The following is a 23,277-nucleotide window of genomic DNA, read 5'->3' as shown; positions in this document are numbered from 1 at the left end:
AGCCATCACAGGCAAGAGTGGTGGGATCGTGCACTTAGGACAGGGGTTTCTGGAGCCACACTGCCTGAGCTGACTTCCAGCTCTATACTACCTGTGTGTCTTTGGGCAAGTCACATAATCTCTCTGCACATGGATTTCCTTAGCACCTAATTCATAGGGGGTTCCAGGGGATAAATACCTGAGATAATGTACATGAAGAATTTAGCTTACCAGGAAGGGCGTGTGATACCTAATCATAAAATCTTTATAATCGCACGGACCCAGGATTCTCAGAGTTAAATCACCACTTCTGTAGCTTTTGTTGAATGTATGTTTTCGAGACTTGCCTTGAGTTGTAAAGAATGAAGTGTGCATAGACTGTTGATTGTTTTTGTTTTTCCTTACGTCAATGTTTAAAACTTGCATTCACGGAGCCTAGACAATGTGGAGGCTGGAAAGACCGTTGGTATTCAACGGAGCCTTCCCCTTTGCCAGAAATGCAAATGATTCTCTTTGGGGTAACTGGGCCCCTTAACTGAGAGAAAGCATCACCAGGATCCATGGTGAGTTCAAATGAGTTCGAGACCATTATTGCTATGAATGGAGCTGAGTATTCTAGAGGAAGAGCCTCCTTCGCCTTTTCGCCTGAATAGAAAGCAAATTTTTGTATGTGGAGAATCCTTGACTGCGGGCTCAGTAGACCGGTTGGCCTAGAAACTCTAGGAATGGGACTTGGTTGTCTCGGGTTTGGCGTAGAAGTAAAAAAAATAGTATCTGGAGAGCACTCAGAGGAATGAATGAATACAGCAGCCCAAACGTAGGCAACTGCCTGGCATCGCTCTGTGAAAGCAGCCCCGGCAGAGCACTAGACTAGTAGCTTAGCAAAGCAGAGCACTTTCTGCACTGCCTCTTCCCGGCAAGGTTTTCTGTACTGCCCCAGATTGCCTCTCACCTCTCTGGTGTTCTTCCGTCTGTGTGTTGCTGCCTTATCCGCGTGGTGTAGACTGGGATGGCACCTAGGCTCTGTCCTTTTGCCTTTTCTTCTCAGACTGCACTCAATGGCCTTGGCGAACTCTCCAGTCTCCTGGCTTGCATGTCATCTGTGTGCTGAAGATTCCTGACTGTATGTCTCCAGCACGGGTGTCCTTCCTATACAGGAGACGCGTCGAGCTAGCTGCCCACTTAGCATTTCCGTGGCTTGTCCAACAAGCGCCTCAGACTCGGTCTGCCCGAAAGTAAATCCCCGCCGTGTCCCGCACCCACACCTGCCCTTGCCTCTTCTGAGGTCTTCTCCATCCGTGCACATGACCATCTCCTCTTGCCACCTGCTTGGATCAAAACCTTACCTCCTTCCTGCCACCCCACCACGGTTCCTCAGCACGCACTGCTGCTTGCAAAATACGTTGAATGCAAACGCTTCTCGCTGCCTGACCGCTACCACTCTGGCTCAGGCGGCCGCCGTCTCCTACCTGGATGACTGCTAGAGCCTCCTCTGTTGTTTCCCTTCTGTCCTCGACCCTCTACGGTCTGCTCTCAAACCAGTAGTCAGGTGATCCTTCCATCACGTTAAGCCCGATCACTTCCCTCCTCTGCGTAAAACCCTCCACGGCTTCTTACGGTGTTCAAAGTGAAAGCTAGTCTTCGAGCAGTGGCCTCCAAGGCCCTGCACGAGCTGGCCTCCTGTTGCCACTTTGAGGTCTCCTGATGATCTCACCTTTGCTCAGCTCTACCCACTATAGCCTCTTTGCCAGTTTGGGTCAATTTGCCAATTTGGGGTAACACCCAAGTCAGGCTCCCCCTATAGGTCATTTGCACATACGGCAGGCGCCTGTCCATCATGCTCTTCTCTGGATGTTCACGTTACTTACTCCCTAATTTTCTTTAATATCTTTGATTAAATATTATCTGTTCAGCGAAACCTTCGCTGAAACTCTCTATGACCTCGTCTTTTAAAACTAACGCCCCTCCTCTGATTCTCCCTTTTCTTTTCCTGCTTTAGTTTTGTCCATGGCACTTACCACTCTCTGACAGATACTTTGTTTCCTTATTCTTTCTTCCTTACCCCATACTACAGGGTGAGCTCCAGGAGAGCAAAGAATTTGGTTGGTCTTTTTCACTGTGTGTCTCAGCACCCAGAATAAGGAATGCTTGACTCCTAACAGCCACCCCTTAAGCGTTTGCTACAGGCTAAATTCCCAGGCTCCCCGAAGTTTGAATTTTCTTTCCATTTCGCGCGTTACTGTTATTCTTAGTTATTGAACTCATTCAAAAGTAAGTACTGTTTAATTTATTACAGAATGAAACTTTGCTACTTGTTGCCCAAAGTGAAATCTACTCTGAAGATCCCTGCAGATAAGCATCTGCTTCAGCAGTTAGAAATGTGTGTGAGGAAACTCCTCTGTCAAGAAAAAGATAAAGATGTTCTGGCTATTGTAAAAAGAGTAAGTATCGCTCTTGCCGCACCAGTGGCGTTTCTTGCGTGAAGACAGTGTCCATCACAGCTTCCGTGTTTTAGCTTGACACGATAGCAATATGGTAACATAGCGTTGCTAGAGTAGTGTTGGGAACGGACTTGGCTGACGTGTGCTACAGCTGCTAAAGTTCCTTTCATGGGGCAGTTAGACATTCAACTTGTATTACTAGTAATATAAGCACCATGAGAGTGCTTGGCCCATTTGAGGTGCTTAATAAATACTGTTCAACTAATAATGAATACTTCATCCACCAGACTTGATTTATAAGTGATTATAATCCAACTGGGAAAGTCACACTTCATAGAAATTTAGCCCTGGAAGGGCCTTCAAGATCTGTTTGATTTTGCAGAAACTCTAGGCCTACAGATAGTAAATGTCTGCTTGGGATCATATTAGCAAGTGGCTGAGCCGGGGCTGGAATATGGATCTCTTACCCCGAGTGCATTCTTTTTTCAGGAATGTGACGTCATGTCTTATGGGTTTGTTTGTTTCTTTTATATTTAGCATGGGCTCACGTGGATTGTTTGCTGATGTTACAAAATGCAAACAGCAAAAATTTGGGGTTAGTGAAGTCATGCCTGAAAATAGTTTGTAGTCTTTCAAAACTTTTTGCTGAATGTGTAACTCATATTTTTGTAAGATTAAGTCAAATTTAAGTGGTTACTCTCAGTCTGAGTGTGAACTTCAGGATACATAGTTTCTGAGCATTTCTTTATACTGAGAGGAATTAATTTATTAATGTCTTTTAACTTAGCATTGATGGTGAGGGGAAAAAAAAGAATCCTTTATTTTTTTTTTTCCCGTTTTTTTTCTTAGAGATCATTGCCAGATGTCACATGAGGAACTTTTTAATACAGTGATTTGATAATTTAGTATTAATTAGTATACTCTTGTTTTACTGAAGTGTGAGTTCCTCTTTTACCAGCTAAACTAACCAGAAATACCCAGGGTCTGGACACGCACCTAAATCTAAAAGCATATTATATATAGTATACGTATATACGTGTATGTATGTATTATATGTATTTGTTTCTACCAGATATTTCTGTCCTTACCATTTAATTACAGAAGTTTAGGCAACAGAGTTAACTTTCACAATAATAAACATAAGAGCACGAGTGACTTTCTTGGCAGAATTTATTAACTCAAAAGATAAACTAACCCCATAAATAGGGACAAAAATGATTGAATTAATGGATTACTAATCTACAAGACTAGACCTTACTGTAAGTGTGTGTCACATGAGGAAGTCAGTCAATCCCATGAAAATTCTATAGTATAATGCTTATCAAACTGAAGGCTTGGAAAGGGAACCACCGAGGAAGCTTCTTCTACAAAGCTTCGGGATAAAAATGGCATGGCTTATGCTAGTCAGTTTCTAAGGTGGGAAGCAATTTTATTTAAAAGGGATAATTTCATGGCATAAATTACAATATCTTCCTGAATTTCAGCATAAAAAATCTTCAAATAAATATTCTGTGTGCAACACTGGCTTTGGGCATGAGTCTGTATAAATAGACTTTTATCTGGACCGTCATAGTGAGAAGTACAGTCCTCTGTCAGAGTCACAATGCTGGGTCAGCTGGACCGCTGTTTCATTAAAATGATTTGTTTCAGACTAATGTGTTCTGAAAGAGAAATGCTAAATTGAGAAATACTTTCAGGGCGAAGTCTTCCTTAATGGTTAGAATGTCATAATGATCAAACATTTCTACGGAAAGGAACTAAGGATTTTAACCCAAATGACAGTTTGCTTCGTATGTATTTAGCTAAAAGGTCTTTTAAAAAATTCAAAAATTATCTTGTATTTCTGAAGATTCAGAGAAGAGTGGCCCTGGGGTTATTAGAAGTTCGCTAATTTGTGTGTGTTTAGTGTCCAACGTGTCCCTCTAGACTTGCTCTCTTTAAGGTTAAAGTCTTTTACAAGCAGCATAAATGGAGCCTGGCATTAGGAGGTTGGCGAAAAGTACCATGTAAAATTGGGAAGAATCTGAGAGGTTTTCTAATGTAGCCTTCCCATAGAATGGAGAAGTCTCCTCTTTGAACCTCCCTCTGGAAAAGGAGTCTTTTGGAGAGACGATTGTTTGGCTTAATTTAATTCCTGTCGAATAATTTTTCACAACTTTGCTTTTAGACCGTGTTAGAGCTGGACAGGATGGAAATGTCTATGGATGCGGTAAGCCCAGGCTTTACCTTATGCTCAAAGAATATAAAAATTGGCAGGAACTCATCGTAGTGTTTCGTAACTTCATTTTAAACTTAGTTTCAGAAAAAGTTTTATGAAAAAGATTTGTTGGATCAAGAGAAAGAAAGAGAAGAACTACTACTTATGGAAATGGTACGTTGTTTGCACGTGGGCACACACACACTTCTCTCTGACCAGTGTGAGCTGTGCTTTGTTATGCAACCCAATAATTTCCTGAGTTTTTGAAATCTCTGTTGCGAACTAGAACGCAAACTACATCTGAGAACCTTTAAAAAACAACTACTTTATTGAAGTATGATTGGCGTACAATTAACTGGATATATTGAAAGGGTACAGTTTGATGAAAACATCACCACAACCAAAATGCCAGCCATTTCCATTCCCTCAGGCGCTTCCCCGGGCCCCTTGGAAATCCATACGTTCTACTCAGCTCCCCCAAAACCATTCATCTAGTTTCTGTCTATAAATAGCTAGCAGCTAGAATTTATAGAAGTTTGTTTACATATAATGTTTTCTGTTCCTGCCTCTTTTTACCAGCATAATTGTTTTAACATTTATCCGCGCTGCTGTATGTTCTCAGTCGTTCATTCCTGTTTATCTCTGAGTAGTAGTCCACATTCCAGACCTACCACAGTTTGTTTATCCACCTCTTTTTATTTTAAATTAGAAACCCTTTTTAAAAAGAAATGTTTATTTCTTTTGAGAGAGAGAGAGCGAGCGTGTGAGCAGGGGAGGGGCAGAGAGAGAGAGAGAGAGAGAGAGAGAGAATCCCAAACAGGCTCCACGTTGTCAGTGCAGAACCCAACACAGGTCTTGATCTCATGAACCATGAGATTATGACCTGAGCTGAAATTAAGGATCGGATGCTTACCTGACTGACATACCCAGGCGCCCCGTGTTTATCCACCTCTTATGAGTACTTGGGTTACTTCTAGTTTGGGGATATTAGAAATAAAGCTGCTGTGACCATTTATGAAGACGTCTCTGGGTGGGCCTATGAAGAAGTCTTCTTTTGCAGAAATACCTAGGAATGGAATGGCTGGATTGGATGGTATGGCTTGCTTAATTAAAAAAAAACAACAAAACACAGTTTTACAAGGTTGCTGTACCATTTTACGTCCCCATTGGCTGTGGTGGAGAGCTTCAGTTACCCCACATCCTCTCAGCTCGATAGGGCGGGTATATAATCGTGTCTCATTGTGATTTCAAATTGTATATCCCTGATGTCTAGTGATGTTGAACATCTCTCTGTTTATTGCCCACCCTTATCTCTTATTTGATGAAGTCTGTTTTCAGATTTTTTCAGTTTACGTATTCATTTTGAGAGAGCACATGCCCATGCAAACAGGGAAGGGGCAGAGAGAGAGGGAGGGAGAATTCCAAGGGAGAATCCACTGCGCTGACAGTGCAGAGCTGGATGTGGGGCTTGATCCCACAACTGAGAGATCATGACTTGAGCTGAAACCAAAAGTCAGATGCCCGACCGACTGAGCCACTCAGGCGCCCCTGTTTTCAGATATTTAAATGGGTGGTTGTCGTCATCTTATTGAGATGCAAGAGTTCTTTATACGCTCATTACTACTCCATTGTCAGATATACATTTTATGAATGTTTTCTTTGAGTCTGTGGCTTATCTTTCACTTATTTAATGGTGAAAGATTATTTTATTTTGCAGAGCAGTTTTAAATCTTGATGAGGTTCCACTTACCATTTTTTTCTCTTATTGTTTATGCTTGTTTGTTCCAAGAATCCATTGTCTACCCCAAAATTACAAAGACTTTTTGCTGTGTTTTCTTCTGGAAATTTTAGTGGTAGGTTTTACAGTTAGGTCTGTGGTCCACTTCAATTAGTTTATATGATTTTTCCCATCTGAATATTCAATTATTCTAGCACTATTCATCGAAAACTTCCTTATTGAATTGCCTTAGCATCTTAAAAAAAAAATGTCCATATACGTATGTGTTTATTTCTTGACTCCCTATTCTGTTCCACTGATTTACACGTTTATCTTTTTGGCAATTCCAAACTGTCTTTATCACTGTGACATTATAGTAATTTTCGAAATAAGGTAGGTTAAGTTTTTCAACTTTGTTCTTTTTTAATTGCTTTGACAAATCTAGGCCCTTTGCATTTTGATACAAAGTTTAGAATCAGTTTATCCATTTACATAAAAAGCCCGCTGGAATTTTTTGTTTTTTTTAAGCCCGCTGGAATTTTTGTTAGAATTGTGTTAATTATCCTAACAATGAATTTTCTGATCTCTGAACATTGTCTGCCACTCCATTTATTTAATCTTTACTTTTTTCCATGTAATTTTGGTAGTGTTAAGTGTAGAGTTAAAGGAGGTCTTATGTTCAATTTATTTCTGGGCATATTATGGTTTTTGTCATTATTATAAATGGAATTATAATTTTTAATCTTACTTCCTAGAATTTCACTGCTGTCAATTACCGTTGATTTTTATATATTCACCTTGTATTTGTTCTAGAGTTGTTTTTCGATTTAATAGGGTTTTCTACATGAGCCATTATATCCTCTTTAGGTACAACAAGATTACTTCTTTCTATTCAGTGTTTATGCCTTTTATTTCTTACGTCTGGTTGCAAAGTCTAGGACCTGAAGTATAACGAAACACTTCCAATTGAATAAAAGTGACAGGAGCAGTCACCCTTGTCATTTTACAGATTTTAGGGGGAAATAGCTTGATTTTTAACCATTCGGCATGATGTTACCAAGAGGTTTTATGTGGGTGCCCTTTATCAAATTGCAGAAGTTGCCTCCTATATCTAGTCCGCTGAGGGTTTTTATGAATGACTATTGAATTTTGTCAGATGTTCTTTCTTCATATATAGAAATGATGTTTGCTTACTCTTTATCCTGTTAAGCCACTGTATTTTTTTTATTTTTAATTATTGCTATTTTTTTTTAAATGTTTATTTTTAAGTGAAAAAGCACGAGTGGGGGAGGGGCAGCGGGAAGGGGGACAGAGGATCCAAAGCAGGCTCTGCGCTGACATGCGGCGAGCCTGACGCGGGGCTCGAACTCATGAACCAAGAGATCATGACCTGAGCTGAAGTCGGATGCTCAGCCAACTGGGCCAACCAGGCACCCCAAATTACCTTGGGTTTTTAAATGCTAAATCAATCTTGTATTTTGGGGATAAACTCTACTTGATGATGATATATTACCTTTTCTCTATTGATGGATTCTTGGCTAGTTTTTAAAGGGACTTTTGCATCTCTATTCACAGTGAAATTGTCTATAATTTCCTTTTTTGTCATTTTTGGGACTTTTAAGTTTCATATTACAGTTGTGGGCCTTATAAAATGAAATGTGTAGTATTACCACCTCCTCTTAATTCCTCTTCCTCTGTTTTCTGATGGAGTTTGTATAAAATTGGTTTTAATTTTTCCTTGGGTGTTTGATAGAATTCACTAGTGAAATTATCAAGGCCCAAAGTTTTAATTTTGAAAAGAATTTTGGTAATTGATTCAACTACTAATAGATACAAAGCTGTTCAGATTTTTTATTTCTTCTTTTGTAAACTTGATAATTTGCTTCCCATACCCAGAATTCTGTTAGCTGAGCTGTCAAATTTGTTCCCATAAAGTTGTTTATACTCTTATATTATTCTTTTAATATATATATAGGATCCATGGTGATAACTTCTGTTTCATTCTTACCTTAGTGGTTGGTGTTCTGTCTCTTCTTCCCCTTTCTTTCTCTGTCTCTTTTCTTTCTTTCTTTTTTTTTTGAATTGTTTTTTGGTGGTTTCATCGAGAGGATACGATACACTTAACCCTTTAAGGTCTACTAAGTGTTAATAGTGTACTAATTCATTCAACGATGATACAGAGCTCTCTGCCCTTTATGTTACAGTTGTTACGTGAATTATATTTGTATTGAAAGCCCCACGAGTCAGTGTAATAATCTTTGCTTTAAGTTGTGATCTGTATCTTTGAAGAATTTAAGAGCGTAAACTCCTGTGTTTACTTTCTTATTTTTTACCAGTTCTAGTACTCTTCATTCATTGCTAAGTGTCTGAACTTCCCTCTGCTATTTTTTCCCTTTGGCCTGAAGAACTGGCTTTGGTTGTTCTGGGGAGGGGGGGGGCAGGTATTTCGTGGCATATTTTCTTAGCTTTCCCTTACCTGAAACATATTGTTTTTTGCCTTTGCCCCTGAAGGCCATTTTCACTGGATATGGCATTCGGGGTTGACAACCTTTCTCTTACTGTCCTTTAAAGATGCGTTCTGGGGGCGCGTGGGTGGTGCAGTCGGTTAAGTGTCCGACTTCAGCCAGGTCACGATCTCGCGGTCCGTGAGTTCGAGCCCCGCGTCAGGCTCTGGGCTGATGGCTCGGAGCCTGGAGCCTGTTTCCGATTCTGTGTCTCCCTCTCTCTCTGCCCCTCCCCCGTTCATGCTCTGTCTCTCTCTGTCCCAAAAATAAATAAACGTTGAAAAAAAAAATTAAAAAAAAAAAAAGATGCGTTCTGGTCTCCATAGCATCTGATAAAATATTAGCTCTCTTTTGGATTATCGTTCTGTGCGTAATGTTGCCTTCCTCTGGTTACTTTGAAGATGTCTTTCCTCTTATGCTTTGTTTTCAGCAGTTTGCTTTTGATGTGTTTAGGCATAATTTACTTCAAATTTATCTGTTTTGGATTTGCTGAGCTTTCCGGATCTGTAAACGTGTATCATTTCCCAAATTTGCGAAGGTTTGAGCCATTATTTTAAGTATGTGTTCGCTCTTCTACTTCTGGGTCTTCGGTCCCAGATGGTAGATCTTTTGATCTTGCCCCACTGGTCCATGAGGTTTTATTCCTTTTTTTTTTTTTTTTTCTTTCCTTACACTTTGTTATTCAGAGCGAATAACTTCCGTTGATGCGTCTTCAAGGCCACTGACTTTTCCTGTCCTCTTTGAGCTGCTGAGCGCATCCAGTGTTTTTATTCCCAGTGCTGCATTTTTCAGTTCTCAAATTCCCATTGACTTCTTCCTTATATTTTCTCCCTGTGGAGAACTGTTCTGTGAAATTAAACACGTCAGTGGAGATCTGAAAAAGCAAGTGCATGACTTCAGCAGCCTTCGGAGGCAAAGATTACAGTTCAGGACGGCCAGCAGTAGAAACTGCAGAGCATAAGCAGGCTCTAAACGCTGAGTTTTAGAACTCAGTGAGCTAAACCCAAGACAAAAATCAGGCGATAGAAGAGCCACAGGTGATCCTGGCATCGGAGTTAGCGGACTCGAAGCCAGCTGTGACTAATGTGACCAAGATAATCGAGGAAAAGGTGGGGAAAGTAGCCAACACTACTTGCAACCCACTTAATGACGTTTGTTTTTCACTTTTACGCGTCTTATTTGCACTGCGAGAGTTCCATTTGGTTCTTTTTTATGGAGACCGGTTCTAAACAGAAATTTTTTAATCTGTTGTCTGGTTTCTCCCTGCTTTTCATTACATGTGCAATCGAAAAGAATGCGTGTTCTCCAGTTGCCGAGTGTAGTGTTGTCTTTTGGCTTTTGGTTTTTGTTTGACTTTTAAGGAGGTTCCACACTCAGTGTGGGGCTTGAACTCATGAGCTCGAGATCAAGATCCTCCGACTGAGCCAGCCAGGCACCCTGGGTGTAGTGTTTTCTACATGTCAGTTATGCTAAGTTTGCTCAGAACTTGGCATGTTTATTGATTTTCCTGCCTCCCTGTTCTGTTTTTGGGGAGAAACTGAGTTTTGGTAACATTTTGTTTCTGGATCTGGAAGGTGATTATATGTGTTCATTTTGGGAAAATTCACTGAGCTCTTCACTTTCTTTACATATGTTACACTTCAGTAAACCATTAAAAAATATCCCAACACACCATTTCTTTTTCTCAATCTTTTAAAGACAAGTATTACTTTGCCACTTACCCATCAGAAATGGAGATGACCATTAATAAGCAACATTTTGCCAATGAGAATTGGTACATACCTTCCAGAAGAGAAAGGCCCATTATAACAATGATACTAAACTCATTGTTTTAGCTTGACAGACCTCCCAGGGCACAATTCTGTACCTGTTAAAAGAACTCAAATCTGAAAGAACCTTGACTTCTTCAGATAGTAGTTTGGAAAGAGAATTCTTCGCTAAGGCACTTTTGTGAACTGTATTTGTATCTGTAATGCTTGGAGTAATTTCTCAGAAGAGTGTTTGGGGCACCTGGGTGACTCCGTTGGTTAAGCGTCCGGCTCTTGATTTCTGCCCAGGTCATGATCTCACGGTTTGTGGGATCAAGCCCCACATCGGGCTCTGTGCTAAACGTGGAGCCTGCCTGGGCTTCTCTCTCTCCCTCTCTTTCTGTCCCTCCTGTGTCTCTGTCTCAAAATAAATAAGCCTTAAAAAAAATAAAAGAAGAGTTTTATCAATCTACCTGTGCTTACCATTTCCTGCTAACACACTGTTTTGATAACAGGAACAATTAGAGAAAGAGAAGCAACAGAGCGATGGGAGGCCCATGAGTGAGAAAAGCTTTGAAAAGAAACGTAAGTAGTTTTCCCACGTCTCAACCGCTAAGTTACACGCTTGGTGTCGCGTCCTGGCGTGCTGACAGACCACGCCGATTTTCAGAGTTTGAGACAGAAAATTGGCCCACTTTCTCTCATTTTTTAAAAGGTAGTTTTCAAACATTGGCTGTTTCATGTGGCACCGGTTTAGGAATACATGAATAAATGCTGGGAGTCCGTGTGAAGGTTCAGATCCTTCACAGGGAAACTTAAAGTCTGACAACAGCAGTGCCGTTGTGAAATCGGTCACTGGACAGCTGAGATTGAAATACGTAGATACATAAATGCAGCATATTTGGGAAAGAGCGCTTCTTAGCTAGTAGGACACATACTCTCTGTGTTGTCTTGCGTGCTTATGGAGATTAAGAGCTCAGAGGAAATTACAGCATTGAAAACAGAGTTTGTTTTAGGTAGAGACACCAAGACACCGACGACTCTGCCCAAGAGCATCCCCATCTCTGTTCCCGGACCTCCTGGAACCAGCACCCCATCGACAAGTAGGAAACAGCCTCTTTTTGTGTCTTCTTTTCCCCTTTTATAAAATCAGTTCTAGGGAAAGCCACGCCACTAGAGGAGATGTATTCTTCTAAAACAGCTTTTACCTTCTATCATTCAGTGTTTTGGGAGTTCTTGCTGAGCAGTAGGGGTAAGAGATACTCCAGTTAGCTCAACCGAGGAAAGGAAGCTGGACAAATCCGTGCCTCACGAAAGGGGGCGGGGGCGGGGGGAGTTGGCCAGGGGATGGGCATAGGGCAGCCAAGGATGAACTGCGTTTTCCTTCTGCTTTTTACTCCAGGCAAAGAAATCAAGAAATCCAAACTGATCCGAAGCCAGTCTTTTAATAATCAAGCTTTTCATGCGAAATACGGCAACTTAGACAAGTGTGCTAGGTATGGCATGTCAGCTATTCGTGTTCTAACCCAATTTGATTTTGCTAGTTACCTATCTTTACTTACGTGAAATATTTACACTATACAAAATGAGGGTTACTTTTGTTTTTTTTTTTTTTAATAGGTCAATAGATTGTAAGGGTTCTTCTGTAAAGATTTTATATGAAAAAAATTGTAGCCTGCCAGTTTGTATAACAATGGGTATTCTGGCATTCTAGGAGGACTTTCTGCCATGGTGCCGTATAATAGCATCATGGAATCCATACGCTGTTTTATGAGGGAGGCGGTGCTCTGTCTGTCATATGCACCACTCAGCTTCTGAGTGGCTGCGGACGTGTCCCATTTGCTAAGTAGAGGTGGACGTCCATTTGCTGTTGCTACTGTTTTCTTCTGTAAAGAAGTACTAGTGTGTTTTTGTGGCAAAGTGATCACAACAATTCTTCTGACGATAGATGAGTGTCTGGTTTCCCCTTTGGCCCCACGCACTGAACGATCAACAGTTAAGACGAGGAGAGAGTCAGCATAAATTCTGTGACCCTGACTTTTTATAAATGTTGTACACATACAGTATGTAAGAGCTGCGTATCCATCAATGAAAATAACTTTTAAGTCAACGTAAATGTCTTTAAAAGCATCTGTCAAGAAAGATAACATGGCATGGGAAAGATATGTCTTTCTTTTGTGAAAGATAGCTTACTCTAGCTTTTCAGCTACGTTTTTGGACGTTCTCAATAGATCTATCTGGACTTCCTAATCAATAGAGTGATCTTGAGATGGGCAAAGAGATTACAACTGAAGAGAAATTATTTCCAGGAAAATTGTATCCGTATTATCTGTCGTAGTTGAGCATCAAAAGAAAAACCGATTCTGCTATAGCAAGTTTAAGGAGATGCTTTTAAGGTACAGAAAGAATAGTTATTGTGAGGCATGGTAAGCAATAAATTGAGAAGTAAAAGTAGCAACTGTGCTTCCACCAGAGGTAGAGGAAAGCGTTAAAAGAGATTTAGAAAGACCAAGTGCCTAATGACTAGGGTGACAGAAGCCAATTTCTTGTATTTTAAACCATTTCACATTCTTTTCTAGTAAAAGTTCTACAGTAGGATATACACCTTCCGTCTCAGGGTTAGGAAAGACTTCTGTGGTTTCACTAACTGGTAAGTAGAAATCTGAGCTCTTTAAAAAAATAATTGCTAAATTTAATGAATTACTGTTTTCTTTACATGACCTCTTTATTTCTGGAGACAGTGTTCCCCCTAAACTTGTATCTTTATCAAAGGCCTAAATGGTTAAACTTTTCCCTAGCAACTGAGAAAATTCTTGACTATGCCATTTTGTTTTCACCGTCAAGACTCAGAGTTCAATACTTTATTTTTTTTTAAATTTTTTTTTAAATGTTTGTTTATTTTTGAGACAGAGACAGAGCATGAACAGGGGAGGGGCAGAGAGAGAGGGAGACACAGAATCCGAAGCAGGCTCCAGGCTCCATGCTGTCAGCACAGAGCCCCACGCTGGGCTCAAACCCATAGATGGAGAGATCATGGCCTGAGCCAAAGTCAGATGCTTAACTGACTGAACCACCCAGGTGCCCCAGAGTTCAATACTTTTGAAAGAAAGAAAGGGCAATAATCGAGTAGGTTCTTCCGTAGTCTGAGGCCCTCCTGAGGCACAGATGAAAAGTTTTGCAGTGATTTTTAAAGAAGCTAAAAAGAGTAGGGCTTCATGGTGGATCATATGTAGCCAAACATTTACAATATTACATATTTGAATATTTATACCAGGGGTCAGCAAACTTTTTCTGTAAAGGGCCAGATAGTAAATATTGTAGGCTTTCTCGGCCAAATTGGTTTCTGTCACAATTACTCAACTCTACTGTTGAGTAGAAGCAGCCATAAACAGTACATGATGGATAGGTATGGTTGTGTTCCAATAAAGTTTTATTTACAAAAACAGGCAGCGGGCAAGATTTGGCTTACAGACTTGTAGTTTGCTTACCTCTGTCTTATATAATAGAACACAATGATACCATGGATAAGGGAAAATATATTGCTAAAAATTGCTAATGACTGTATAGTTGTAACTTTTTGCCTTAGAAATACTGGCTGGAAGTTATTGAGCTATGGTAATTTTTTAGTGTGAGGAATAGCAAATCGACTCAAGAGGTCAGAAACTTTTAAAAGTTGGGTCACATGTCCTTTTCAGGTTGTGTTTTGAATATTCTGTCTTCCTCTTACTATGTGTTTTTTATTCTCATGAAGAATGTACACCCACTGGCTGTAAACAGTATGTTTTCATTTGCCAGAAGAGAAAATAGTCCCAGTATTAAAGCACTGATATTCATATACCATATATATAGTAGACTATGAGTAGCATAAGAAACCTGAAAGAATTTGATAACAGAAATGTGTTGAACTAAAATTACCAATGCTCCTTGAAGTGAGGGCCATAAATAATAAAACTATTCATTACTTTTATCTTTGCAAGTCAGCGATTTCTTTAGGAGATACTAAGGGAACATTAAGGGTTTGTGAACTTTTATTATATATATATTATATACATATAATATATATGTTATATATATATACACATACATATATATATACATATATATATGTATGTGTACATACATATATATATACATATATATATGTGTGTGTATGTATATATACATATATATATATATATATATATATGTATATATATATATAGAAGTGGTTCTTCAAACTTGCATGGATCCCATCTAGCCTCTTGGAGATGACTTCAGATGAGCATATTTAAATTTTTTTTAATGTTTACTTATTTTTCAAGAGAGAGAGAGAGACTGAATATGAACAGGAGAGGGGCAGAGAGGGAGGGAGACACAGAATCTGAAGCAGCCTCCAGGCTCTGAGCTGTCAGCACAGAGCCCATGCGGGGTTTGAACTCCCGAACCATGAGATCATGACCTGAGCTGAAGTCAGACACTCAACCGACCGAGCCACCCAGGATCCCATCCAGCATACAACATGACGTAAATTCACTTGTCAGCTCACCTTAGGCTTTCCTTAGCTGTGACGGTTTCTTAGCCTTTCCTTGTTTTTGGTGACAGTCCCAGTTTTGAGAGGTACTGGCTAAATATTTTGCAGGACGCCCCTCTATTAGAATTTATCTGATGTTTTTCTTACAATTAGACTAAGGTTGTGGGTTGGAGGAAGGGTGACAGAGGTAAAGTGCCATTTTCATCACATCATACCAAGGTACACACTCTGACATGTTTTACCACATTTTATGTATTTTATCTCACCGTTTCATGACAGATCACTAGAAATGGGATGTTTGCCCGGAGGGGGGGGGGGATGGGCAAGATGGGGGCAGGGGCGTGGGAGGTGCAGGCTTTGGGGGGTGGGTGAGCAAGGCACAGAGTCAGAAGTATCATCAGCGGCCTTGTAGTAGTGTAGCACGGTGACAGATGGCAGTCACACTTGCAGGGATACAGCACAGCGCATAGAGGAATCACCGTGTTGTACCCTGAAGCTAATTGTGTGTCCAGTGTACATAAAAAAAAAAAAAAGTTTTACGGATAGAATTCTGTGCATTCCTTAAAATGTTTAAGAAAAAAACCCCCACTTGATTACATAGAAAAATAGTTAAAGATTTACGAAATCACAAAGTATGGTATCAAATAGGAAGCACAGGAGGTCCTTATTTGCGTAAGTTATACGCATAGGCGTGCACGTACGTAGCCTGCTAAGGGAAAAGAGACTGAAGCAAATTATATTAGGACGGTTAAAGACTATTGCTTCAGTTGCTAGAATTATGGTATTATAGATAAGTTTTATTTTCATACTGTTTTTGTGTTCTCCACTTTTAAAAATGCCTATAGGTTCTTGTAACGAAAAAATTAACGTGTTATTGCTAATGCTATAAATCATTTCTTGACGCCAGATGATATGTTACTGTTTATTCATTTTTTAAAAATTTTGTAGACCGAGGACCCAGACAAATACATTAAAGCAAGAAAATACTGATTTAAAAAAAATGTTTTTAAAGTTCTGAATTGTAGGGGCACCTGGGTGGCTCAGTCGGTTAGGCGTCCAACTTCGGCTCAGGTCATGATCTCACGGTTTGTGGGTTCAAGCCCTGCGTCGGGCTCTGTGCTGACAGCTCAGAGCCTGCTTCAGATTCTGTGTCTCCCTCTCTCTCTGCCCCTCCCCTGCTCGTGCTCTGTCTCTGTCTCTCAAAAATAAATAAAAAGTGTTAAAAAAAAAAAAAAAGAACTTTAAAGTTCTGAATTTTTTTAAAAAAAGCAATGAGGGGTGAGAAATACAAGGAGATAACCACTGCACAGACAGTAAAATGTCTAAAATTAGAAAGACTCACAATATCAAGTGTGTGTGAGGATGTAAAGCAGCTCTCCAGAACGCTTATTCGTTGCTGGTGGAAATGCAGACTGGTACAACCACTTTGGGCAACTAGTTGGCGGTTTCGTATGCAGTTAAATATGCACTTGGTATGTGACCCAGCAGTTCCAGTCCTAGTCTTTTACTTGGCAAGAAATCAAAACGTATATCCATACACAGACTTGTACACACTTGTTCATAGCAGCTTTCTTTGTAATAGTCAAAACTGGAAAAAATCCAAATGTCTATCAGCAGGAGAATGTATAAGCAAATTTTGATATATCCATACAATGGCGTATCTGTCACCGATAAAAAGGAATGAAGTCTTGATACACGCAAAAACCAGGATGAATCTCAAACGAATTGTGCCGAGTGAAAGAAGACAGAAATACTGTATGATTCTATTTACGTAAAATTCTAGAAAATGCAAACTAACCTTTAGTGACAGGAGGCCGATTGCCTGCGGTGTGAGGCGGGGCGACCAGAGTGCGGGAGGTAGGGATCAACAGGGTTCCCTCTTGATGGTGGCGATGCCTTCATGGCTGTGTACGGATGTCAGACCTTGATCTGCGTGGTTTATTGCCCGTAAACTGTATCTTGATAAAATTGATTTTATTTTATTTTATTTTATTTTTTTTCAACGTTTATTTATTTTTGGGACAGAGAGAGACAGAGCATGAACAGGGGAGGGGCAGAGAGAGAGGGAGACACAGAATCGGAACCAGGCTCCGGGCTCCGAGCCATCAGCCCAGAGCCCGACGCGGGGCTCGAACTCACGGACCGCAAGATCGTGACCTGGCTGAAGTCGGACGCTTAACCGACTGCGCCACCCAGGCGCCCCTAAAATTGATTTTAAAAGAAAAAAAGTCAGCCGTCATTAACCCCAGGTTAGCCTCTTTCTTTGCTTATTCAGTACGTCTGACTGTACTTGAATTCCTTTCAGATGATTCATTCCGCACTCGTAATGCCTGTAGTGCCCCAACCACCTTTTCTCCCACCGCTTCCCTGCCGGGCACCTCCCGTGGGACAGGTAACTCCGTCGATCCAAAGAGCAGTGGGAGCAAAGAGACACCACCACGAAAGGCTACCTTGTAAGTACTCCAGTGCTGTGCGAAGCGTACCATTCTAGGCTTTTTCTCAGGCACTTCCCTTCCCACTTAAATGCTTTCCAAACAACAGACAATGTCCACAGTGAGGAAATGGTATAAATTGAAAGGAGTTATTGTCACGTGTGTCTCTGTTGGCTCAGATACTTTATGTAAGATGACTTATATGTGGCAAAGACACCGTAGCCTTAGGGAATCAGCAGGAAACTTCCGACGGCTCCCATTAATATCCGAGACGCATTTATTTTTCCGTGAAGTGTTTGCATTTAGGGGATTTTTCTCTGAGGAGACGCTGGGTGCTAACCGCATCCCTTTCGAGCAGCCAGCTTACGTACACAGTATTTAATCACCCGGCGCTTCGAAAGGTGGGTACAGCGAATGCCACTGGAGAAATACTACTGCAGCCCGTGATCCAGAGCTGTGGGTCCCGCAAACTGGAGATTTCTACAGACTGTACCTGGCCTTCAGTGTGGTGGTTAGAAAGGGCCTCTGTTCTTCTCCTTTGTGATTCCTTTCTGTGCGCTATTTATATCCGTTGTTTGAATTGTGGAAGCCTTTGGTACTTTCAGTTTAAACATTTAGGAGAGTAGACTATAAAAATCTCCATGGTTGGGGCGCCTGGGTGGCTCAGTTGGTTGAGCGGCCGACTTCGGCTCAGGTCATGATCTCGCGGTCCGTGGGTTCGAGCCCTGTGTCGGGCTGTGTGCTGACAGCTCAGAGCCCGGAACCTGTTTCGGATTCTGTGTCTCCCTCTCTCTCTGACCCTCCCCCGTTCATGCTCTAGCTCTCTCTGTCTCAAAAATAAATAAATGTTAAAAAAAAAAATTAAAAAAAAAAATCCCCATGGTGAGACATCACATCAAGGTGGAACGGATTCATCCCAGATGCCCAAACGATCGTTAAGGTGTACTCCTTCATATAGGACACCTGGACCTTCTGAGTAGAATGGACCTTAACCAGGACTCAGGTTTCCTTTTAAGCGTATCTCACCGAGTTCATGAATATTCTCTAACGAAGTTGCTCGAATGCATCTTTTTTGCAGAAACTTCATGCTTTGGTCCCATTTAGGAACTGAACTATATCTTAATTTAGTCTAAATTTTAATTGGCCACTGGTATGTATACAAATATGGATGTATTTAAAATTCACTTAAAACTTAGGAACAAATTGATTGAATGGAGCTCTAGCAAAGAGTAGGACTGTATCATAGAAGAAAGCAATAGCAAATAGAAAAGGTAATACTGATATTAAAGGGTTTGTTTTTGTTTTAAGTTTAGTTTTGTTTATTCTTGAGAAAGAGAGAGCAGGCGGGGGAGGGGCAGAGAGAGAGGGAGACAGAATCCCAAGCAGGCTCCGTGCTGTCAGTGCACCGCCCGATGCGGGGCTCGAACTCGAACCGTGAGATGATGACCTGAGCCAAAACCAAGGGGCCGACACTTAACCGACTGAGCCGCCCAGGCGTCCACTAATATTACGGATTAGTAGCACTGATACAAAGGGTACTTTTATTTACGGAGAATGTTCTTTGCCCCAGCAATTACTGCTCAAGCGATTATACTATGGAAATTCCATGTAGAAGTCCTGAGGATAGAGGCAGGACAGGGTAATGGTCTGTAGAGAGCATGGAGCCGGAGCCTTGTCCCCTGGTTCCAGTGGCAGCTAACTACTGCGTACAGTTCATTTCAGCACTCTGGGCCTCATTGTGCCCATCTGTGAAATGGGAGGGTGGACTCGTGCTTCATCACTTAAGGTATCTTCTTCCTGTTCTTGCTCCCTGGTCCTTCCTGTCTGTCAGCCTAGTCCCTCTTCCTCTCAAAAGCTTGCCCTAGAATTCTACCGAAGAACATACTTAATGATCAGAATGTAATTCACTCTCTTCCCAACTTATTTTTCTAAATGCCATAGACATTTTTTAACGTAAAGATTGCTAAAAGCTAATATTTATACCAGCTCTCCTTTATTTCAGATTACTGTCTTTATCTGTTCTTTCGTTGTTGAGCATGTTTTTACTTTTTATAGACTGAATTTTCTCTTGCTCAATATATATATAATAATATTTATAGAATTATGTAATCAAATTATAGAATTGATGGTTAAAAAATAAATGGAGACACACTCTAAAAAATCCCATCATGTGTTTCCTCTTTTCTGAATGTTTTGAAGGAGGAGGAATGTTGGTATTATAGCTGCTTTTTTATTTATTTATTAAAAAAAATTTTTTTAACATCTGTTCATTTTTGAGAGACAGAATACAAGTGGGGCAGAGAGGGAGACACAGAATCTAAAGCAGGCTTCAGGTCCGAGCTGTCAGAGCCTGGAGCAGGGCTTGAACTCACAAACCATGTGATCATGACCCGAGCCAAAGTCGGCCGCTTAACCGACTGAGCCACCCAGGCGCCCCTTCAGCTGCATTTTTAGCAGGAGGCTGGATATCAAGTCCGTAACTGTATTTTGGTGGAATGTTCTAGTCTGCATTTTGTCACGAGTGCACAGTGCCGCGGGACTGGAACAGGTGATTGGTGTCTACGCTGGGCTTGTTTCTGTGAAGTGTTATCCACAATTCGGTGCCCGTTGCTGCATCTGGATGAAAATACTCCTTTTTCCTTAAAATAAGCTTATGAAGGGGCGCCTGGGTGGCTCAGTCGGTTAAGTGGCCGACTTCGGCCCAGGTCATGATCTCGCGGTCCGTGAGTTCGAGCCCCGCGTCGGGCTCTGTGCTGACAGCTCAGAGCCTGGAGCCTGTTTCAGATTCTGTGTCTCCCTCTCTCTGGCCCTCCCCCGTTCATGCTTTGTCTCTCTCGGTCTCAAAAATAAATAAATGCTAAAAAAAAAAAAAGCTTATGAAGTGATCTCAGAAGGTATTAATTATCTCAGTTTTGCTTCTCCAAAAAATCCCATGCGGTACGTTCTCCAGCGTTTCAGTGTCCTAGAGATGATACATCTGGTATTTCAGAGTGCCAGTGTCTTGAAGGAGGTATCGGGATGCGTCGTATCGTATGTCCTTTAAAGCCAGATAGTTGATATGCTTGGGCCTGTGTTAATTTCCACTGTTGTCCTACCAAAAAAAAAAAAAAAAAAAAAAAAAAAAAGGCAGGAAGAGCTGTATGAATGGGATTGAATGCTTTGTTAGATGTGCATGGGATTTGGTAATTAAAGATAGTTCCAAGTAATCTTTAATGTGGAATTTCTTTTTCGTTTAAACAGAATCCTCATATATTAGATTTATTTAGAGTAAATTACATTTCTTATTTACTTTGTAAGCATTGAACGGATACAGTTTTTCATGTTTTCTCTTTTTCTCTTCACTCTCTCTTTCCCTCCCTTTCTGCCTCTTCCCCTCCCTCCCTTCTTTCTGTCTTGACAAAGAAAATCGAGAAAATCCAATCCTTAAATCATCCGCTTGATGAAGAAGGCAAAAGAAAGACAACTGGAGATAATGTGATTGATGGACAAAAGCTAAAGCAATGGCTGGGGCGTTTTTTTGTTTTTGTTTTTTTGGGTTTTTTTTTTGTTTTTTTTTTTTTTTTGGTTGATGAATGGAGAAGAGACCCATAATGGCAGCTGATGTTGATAAACTTTCCGTATTTGAAATTAGATTCCCTAGGTGGTATAATATGTATTTCTTGAGTAATAATGTGGTTACAGAATTCCAATGTCATAGTGAAGTGCAACGAAAACCAACTTTAGGTGTCCGCTTTAAGCACTGCTAGAGAGGAGACCAGTCTGCGTTCATCTGTGCAGGAAAGCAGCTGTTTAGTTGTTCTAGGGTTTTAGCATTCAAACATTCTATGAAAGTCCAGATCGACTGAAATTGCTTTAGCTGATCACTTGAAGGGGCCTTGGGAGTAAGAGAGGCACTGCATTTTCTCACAAATCTCCAGGCCCAATTGAAAAGTCACACTGGAAAGGGTATGAGCAGCTGGCCGCGATTTTATCGGTCCCACGGTGGTGGCGACTGTGTTGTTCCTGGACGTTCTGAGATTTCCATTTGGCATTGAAAATTCTACAAAGATTTCTGGAAACTTTAGGTACAACTACCTTAAGAATAATAGATTGATGATTTCATTTCCTAGAAGAATTTATTTTATAAATACTTTGTTTACACTTTAGATTGTACTTGTCCTTACTGAATTTAAAATGATGAACCTAGTTTGAATCAGCTGTTATTCTAAGCTATCATGCTTAAGCTACGTCAACAGCATTCATTTGTACTGATGCTAATATTCCCATCAAAATTTGCCTGTGGAACATACACAATTCTTAATTTTAAAATGTCAGTTCTTGAGATCTACTGTATGAAGCTATTGTCAGCTTCCCTATTTCAAAATGCAATCAGCATCTAACTCTATTGATATTAGAAAATATTTGTTTTTTAAAATACATTGATGTATGATAAAGATGATCTAATTTGTGAATGCATACGCGCGTGTGGTTACTTTTTATAATGTGAAATGATGAATAATGAATTGACTCAAAATAAAACATAGGTTAATGAGATACCTGTGTTTGTGAGAAAAGTTTTAAGTACTTACCTGCAGTTTATTTTTATTCCACCATTAAGTAGAGTAAGACCGTTCATTTTGAAGGAATGGCTGAGAACCACCCCAACATCAAGTATAAATTACTCCGGGGGCAGCAACTCAATGTGAGACTTCTCCAAAACGTTTATTTTCCCTTTTCCTTTCATATGGCCTCTTTGGAGCTAGTTTTAGTGATTCTTAATATCTTTCACTTAAGGACAGTCAGGTAAATGGAATTGTTGAACTCCTTAAAAATTGGGTAAAAACCAGGTTTGAGTGACAGGACAGTATCGACTCAGTGAATTCAGTATTCTTTGTGGATCTCATGTAACTGTTTCGACCGTGACCTCTGTTAGCATCTCTAACGTGAACCTGACTACGTGACTAGGAGAGCACGTGTGCGGTGTGTGACGTCCAATCACGTTCTTCCTGCACTTGGATTCATACTCGGCATTGACTCTGTTGCTTTAAATAAAATGGAGAGTTTCACTTGATTTGTTCAATAATGACTCATAATAATAATAGCAGAGTTAGGGGATTTATTTTCCACCATGCATGCGGGAAAAGAGTAAAGTGTTTTGCCAGAGAAAACTCACTACTGCGTGTAAATGTCAGGAGTGTGCAGAAGTCAGCTGCGGTCTTGGTCCAACTTACTAAATGGTCAGTTAAGATGGTTAATCAACATTACTTTCAGAAGTACTCTTTTTTTCCCACAGAACGTGATTACCAAAACCACTGACATATCTGCTAAACTTATACTTCCAAGGACAGATATGTAAAAAAAACAAATTAAAAAGAAATAAGCGAGTGAAAAAACAAATTGGTAGCAGTTACGAATATTCACATATATCTCGATTTACACCAGAAGCAAAATTGATGCTCTTCGTAAAAGTTCTCAGTGTAACAATTCATCAAATAGATCTTTTAAACCAGTTGTATGACATCTGGAGCTGTAGTGATACAGAGATGGCTGGCCCCCTTGTCTTCTTAATTATAGAAACTTGCATTCTTTTTTAAAAAAATTTTTTTTTAATGTTTATTTGTTCTTGAGACAGAGAGAGAGCGTGAACAGGGAAGGGGCAGAGAGAGAGGGAGACACAGAATCTGAAATAGGTTCCAGGCTCTGAGCTGTCAGCACAGAGCCCGACACGGGGCTCGAACCCACGAACTGTGAGATCATGACCTGAGCCGAA

General features: G+C 40.5%; 1 protein-coding gene across 5 annotated transcripts in view; it reads left to right on the top strand.

Annotated features, from left to right (window-relative positions):
* Positions 1–22,061, top strand: part of PPP4R4 (protein phosphatase 4 regulatory subunit 4) — a 104,934-nt gene extending 82,873 nt beyond the window's left edge. For 3 of the 5 annotated variants that reach the window (XM_086708895.1, XM_086708898.1, XM_086708899.1), the window contains 9 exons: positions 2,276–2,420; positions 4,588–4,629; positions 4,717–4,791; positions 11,102–11,171; positions 11,603–11,689; positions 11,989–12,082; positions 13,166–13,236; positions 17,402–17,549; positions 20,931–22,061. In XM_086708895.1, coding sequence (XP_086565021.1) covers positions 2,276–2,420; positions 4,588–4,629; positions 4,717–4,791; positions 11,102–11,171; positions 11,603–11,689; positions 11,989–12,082; positions 13,166–13,236; positions 17,402–17,549; positions 20,931–20,955 — 757 coding nt within the window. In that variant the 3' untranslated portion in view covers positions 20,956–22,061. The remainder of the gene's footprint in view (positions 1–2,275; positions 2,421–4,587; positions 4,630–4,716; positions 4,792–11,101; positions 11,172–11,602; positions 11,690–11,988; positions 12,083–13,165; positions 13,237–17,401; positions 17,550–20,930) is intronic. The other 2 variants (XM_086708896.1, XM_086708897.1) reach the window with 2 other exon arrangements.
* The last annotated feature ends 1,216 nt before the right edge of the window (positions 22,062–23,277 follow it).

Source organism: Puma concolor, chromosome B3 (genome assembly GCF_028749965.1).
Source record: "Puma concolor isolate L17-30 chromosome B3, mPumCon1.1.hap2, whole genome shotgun sequence".
Classification (NCBI taxonomy): Eukaryota; Metazoa; Chordata; class Mammalia; order Carnivora; family Felidae; genus Puma; species Puma concolor.
This window is presented reverse-complemented; position numbering and strand designations above follow the sequence as displayed.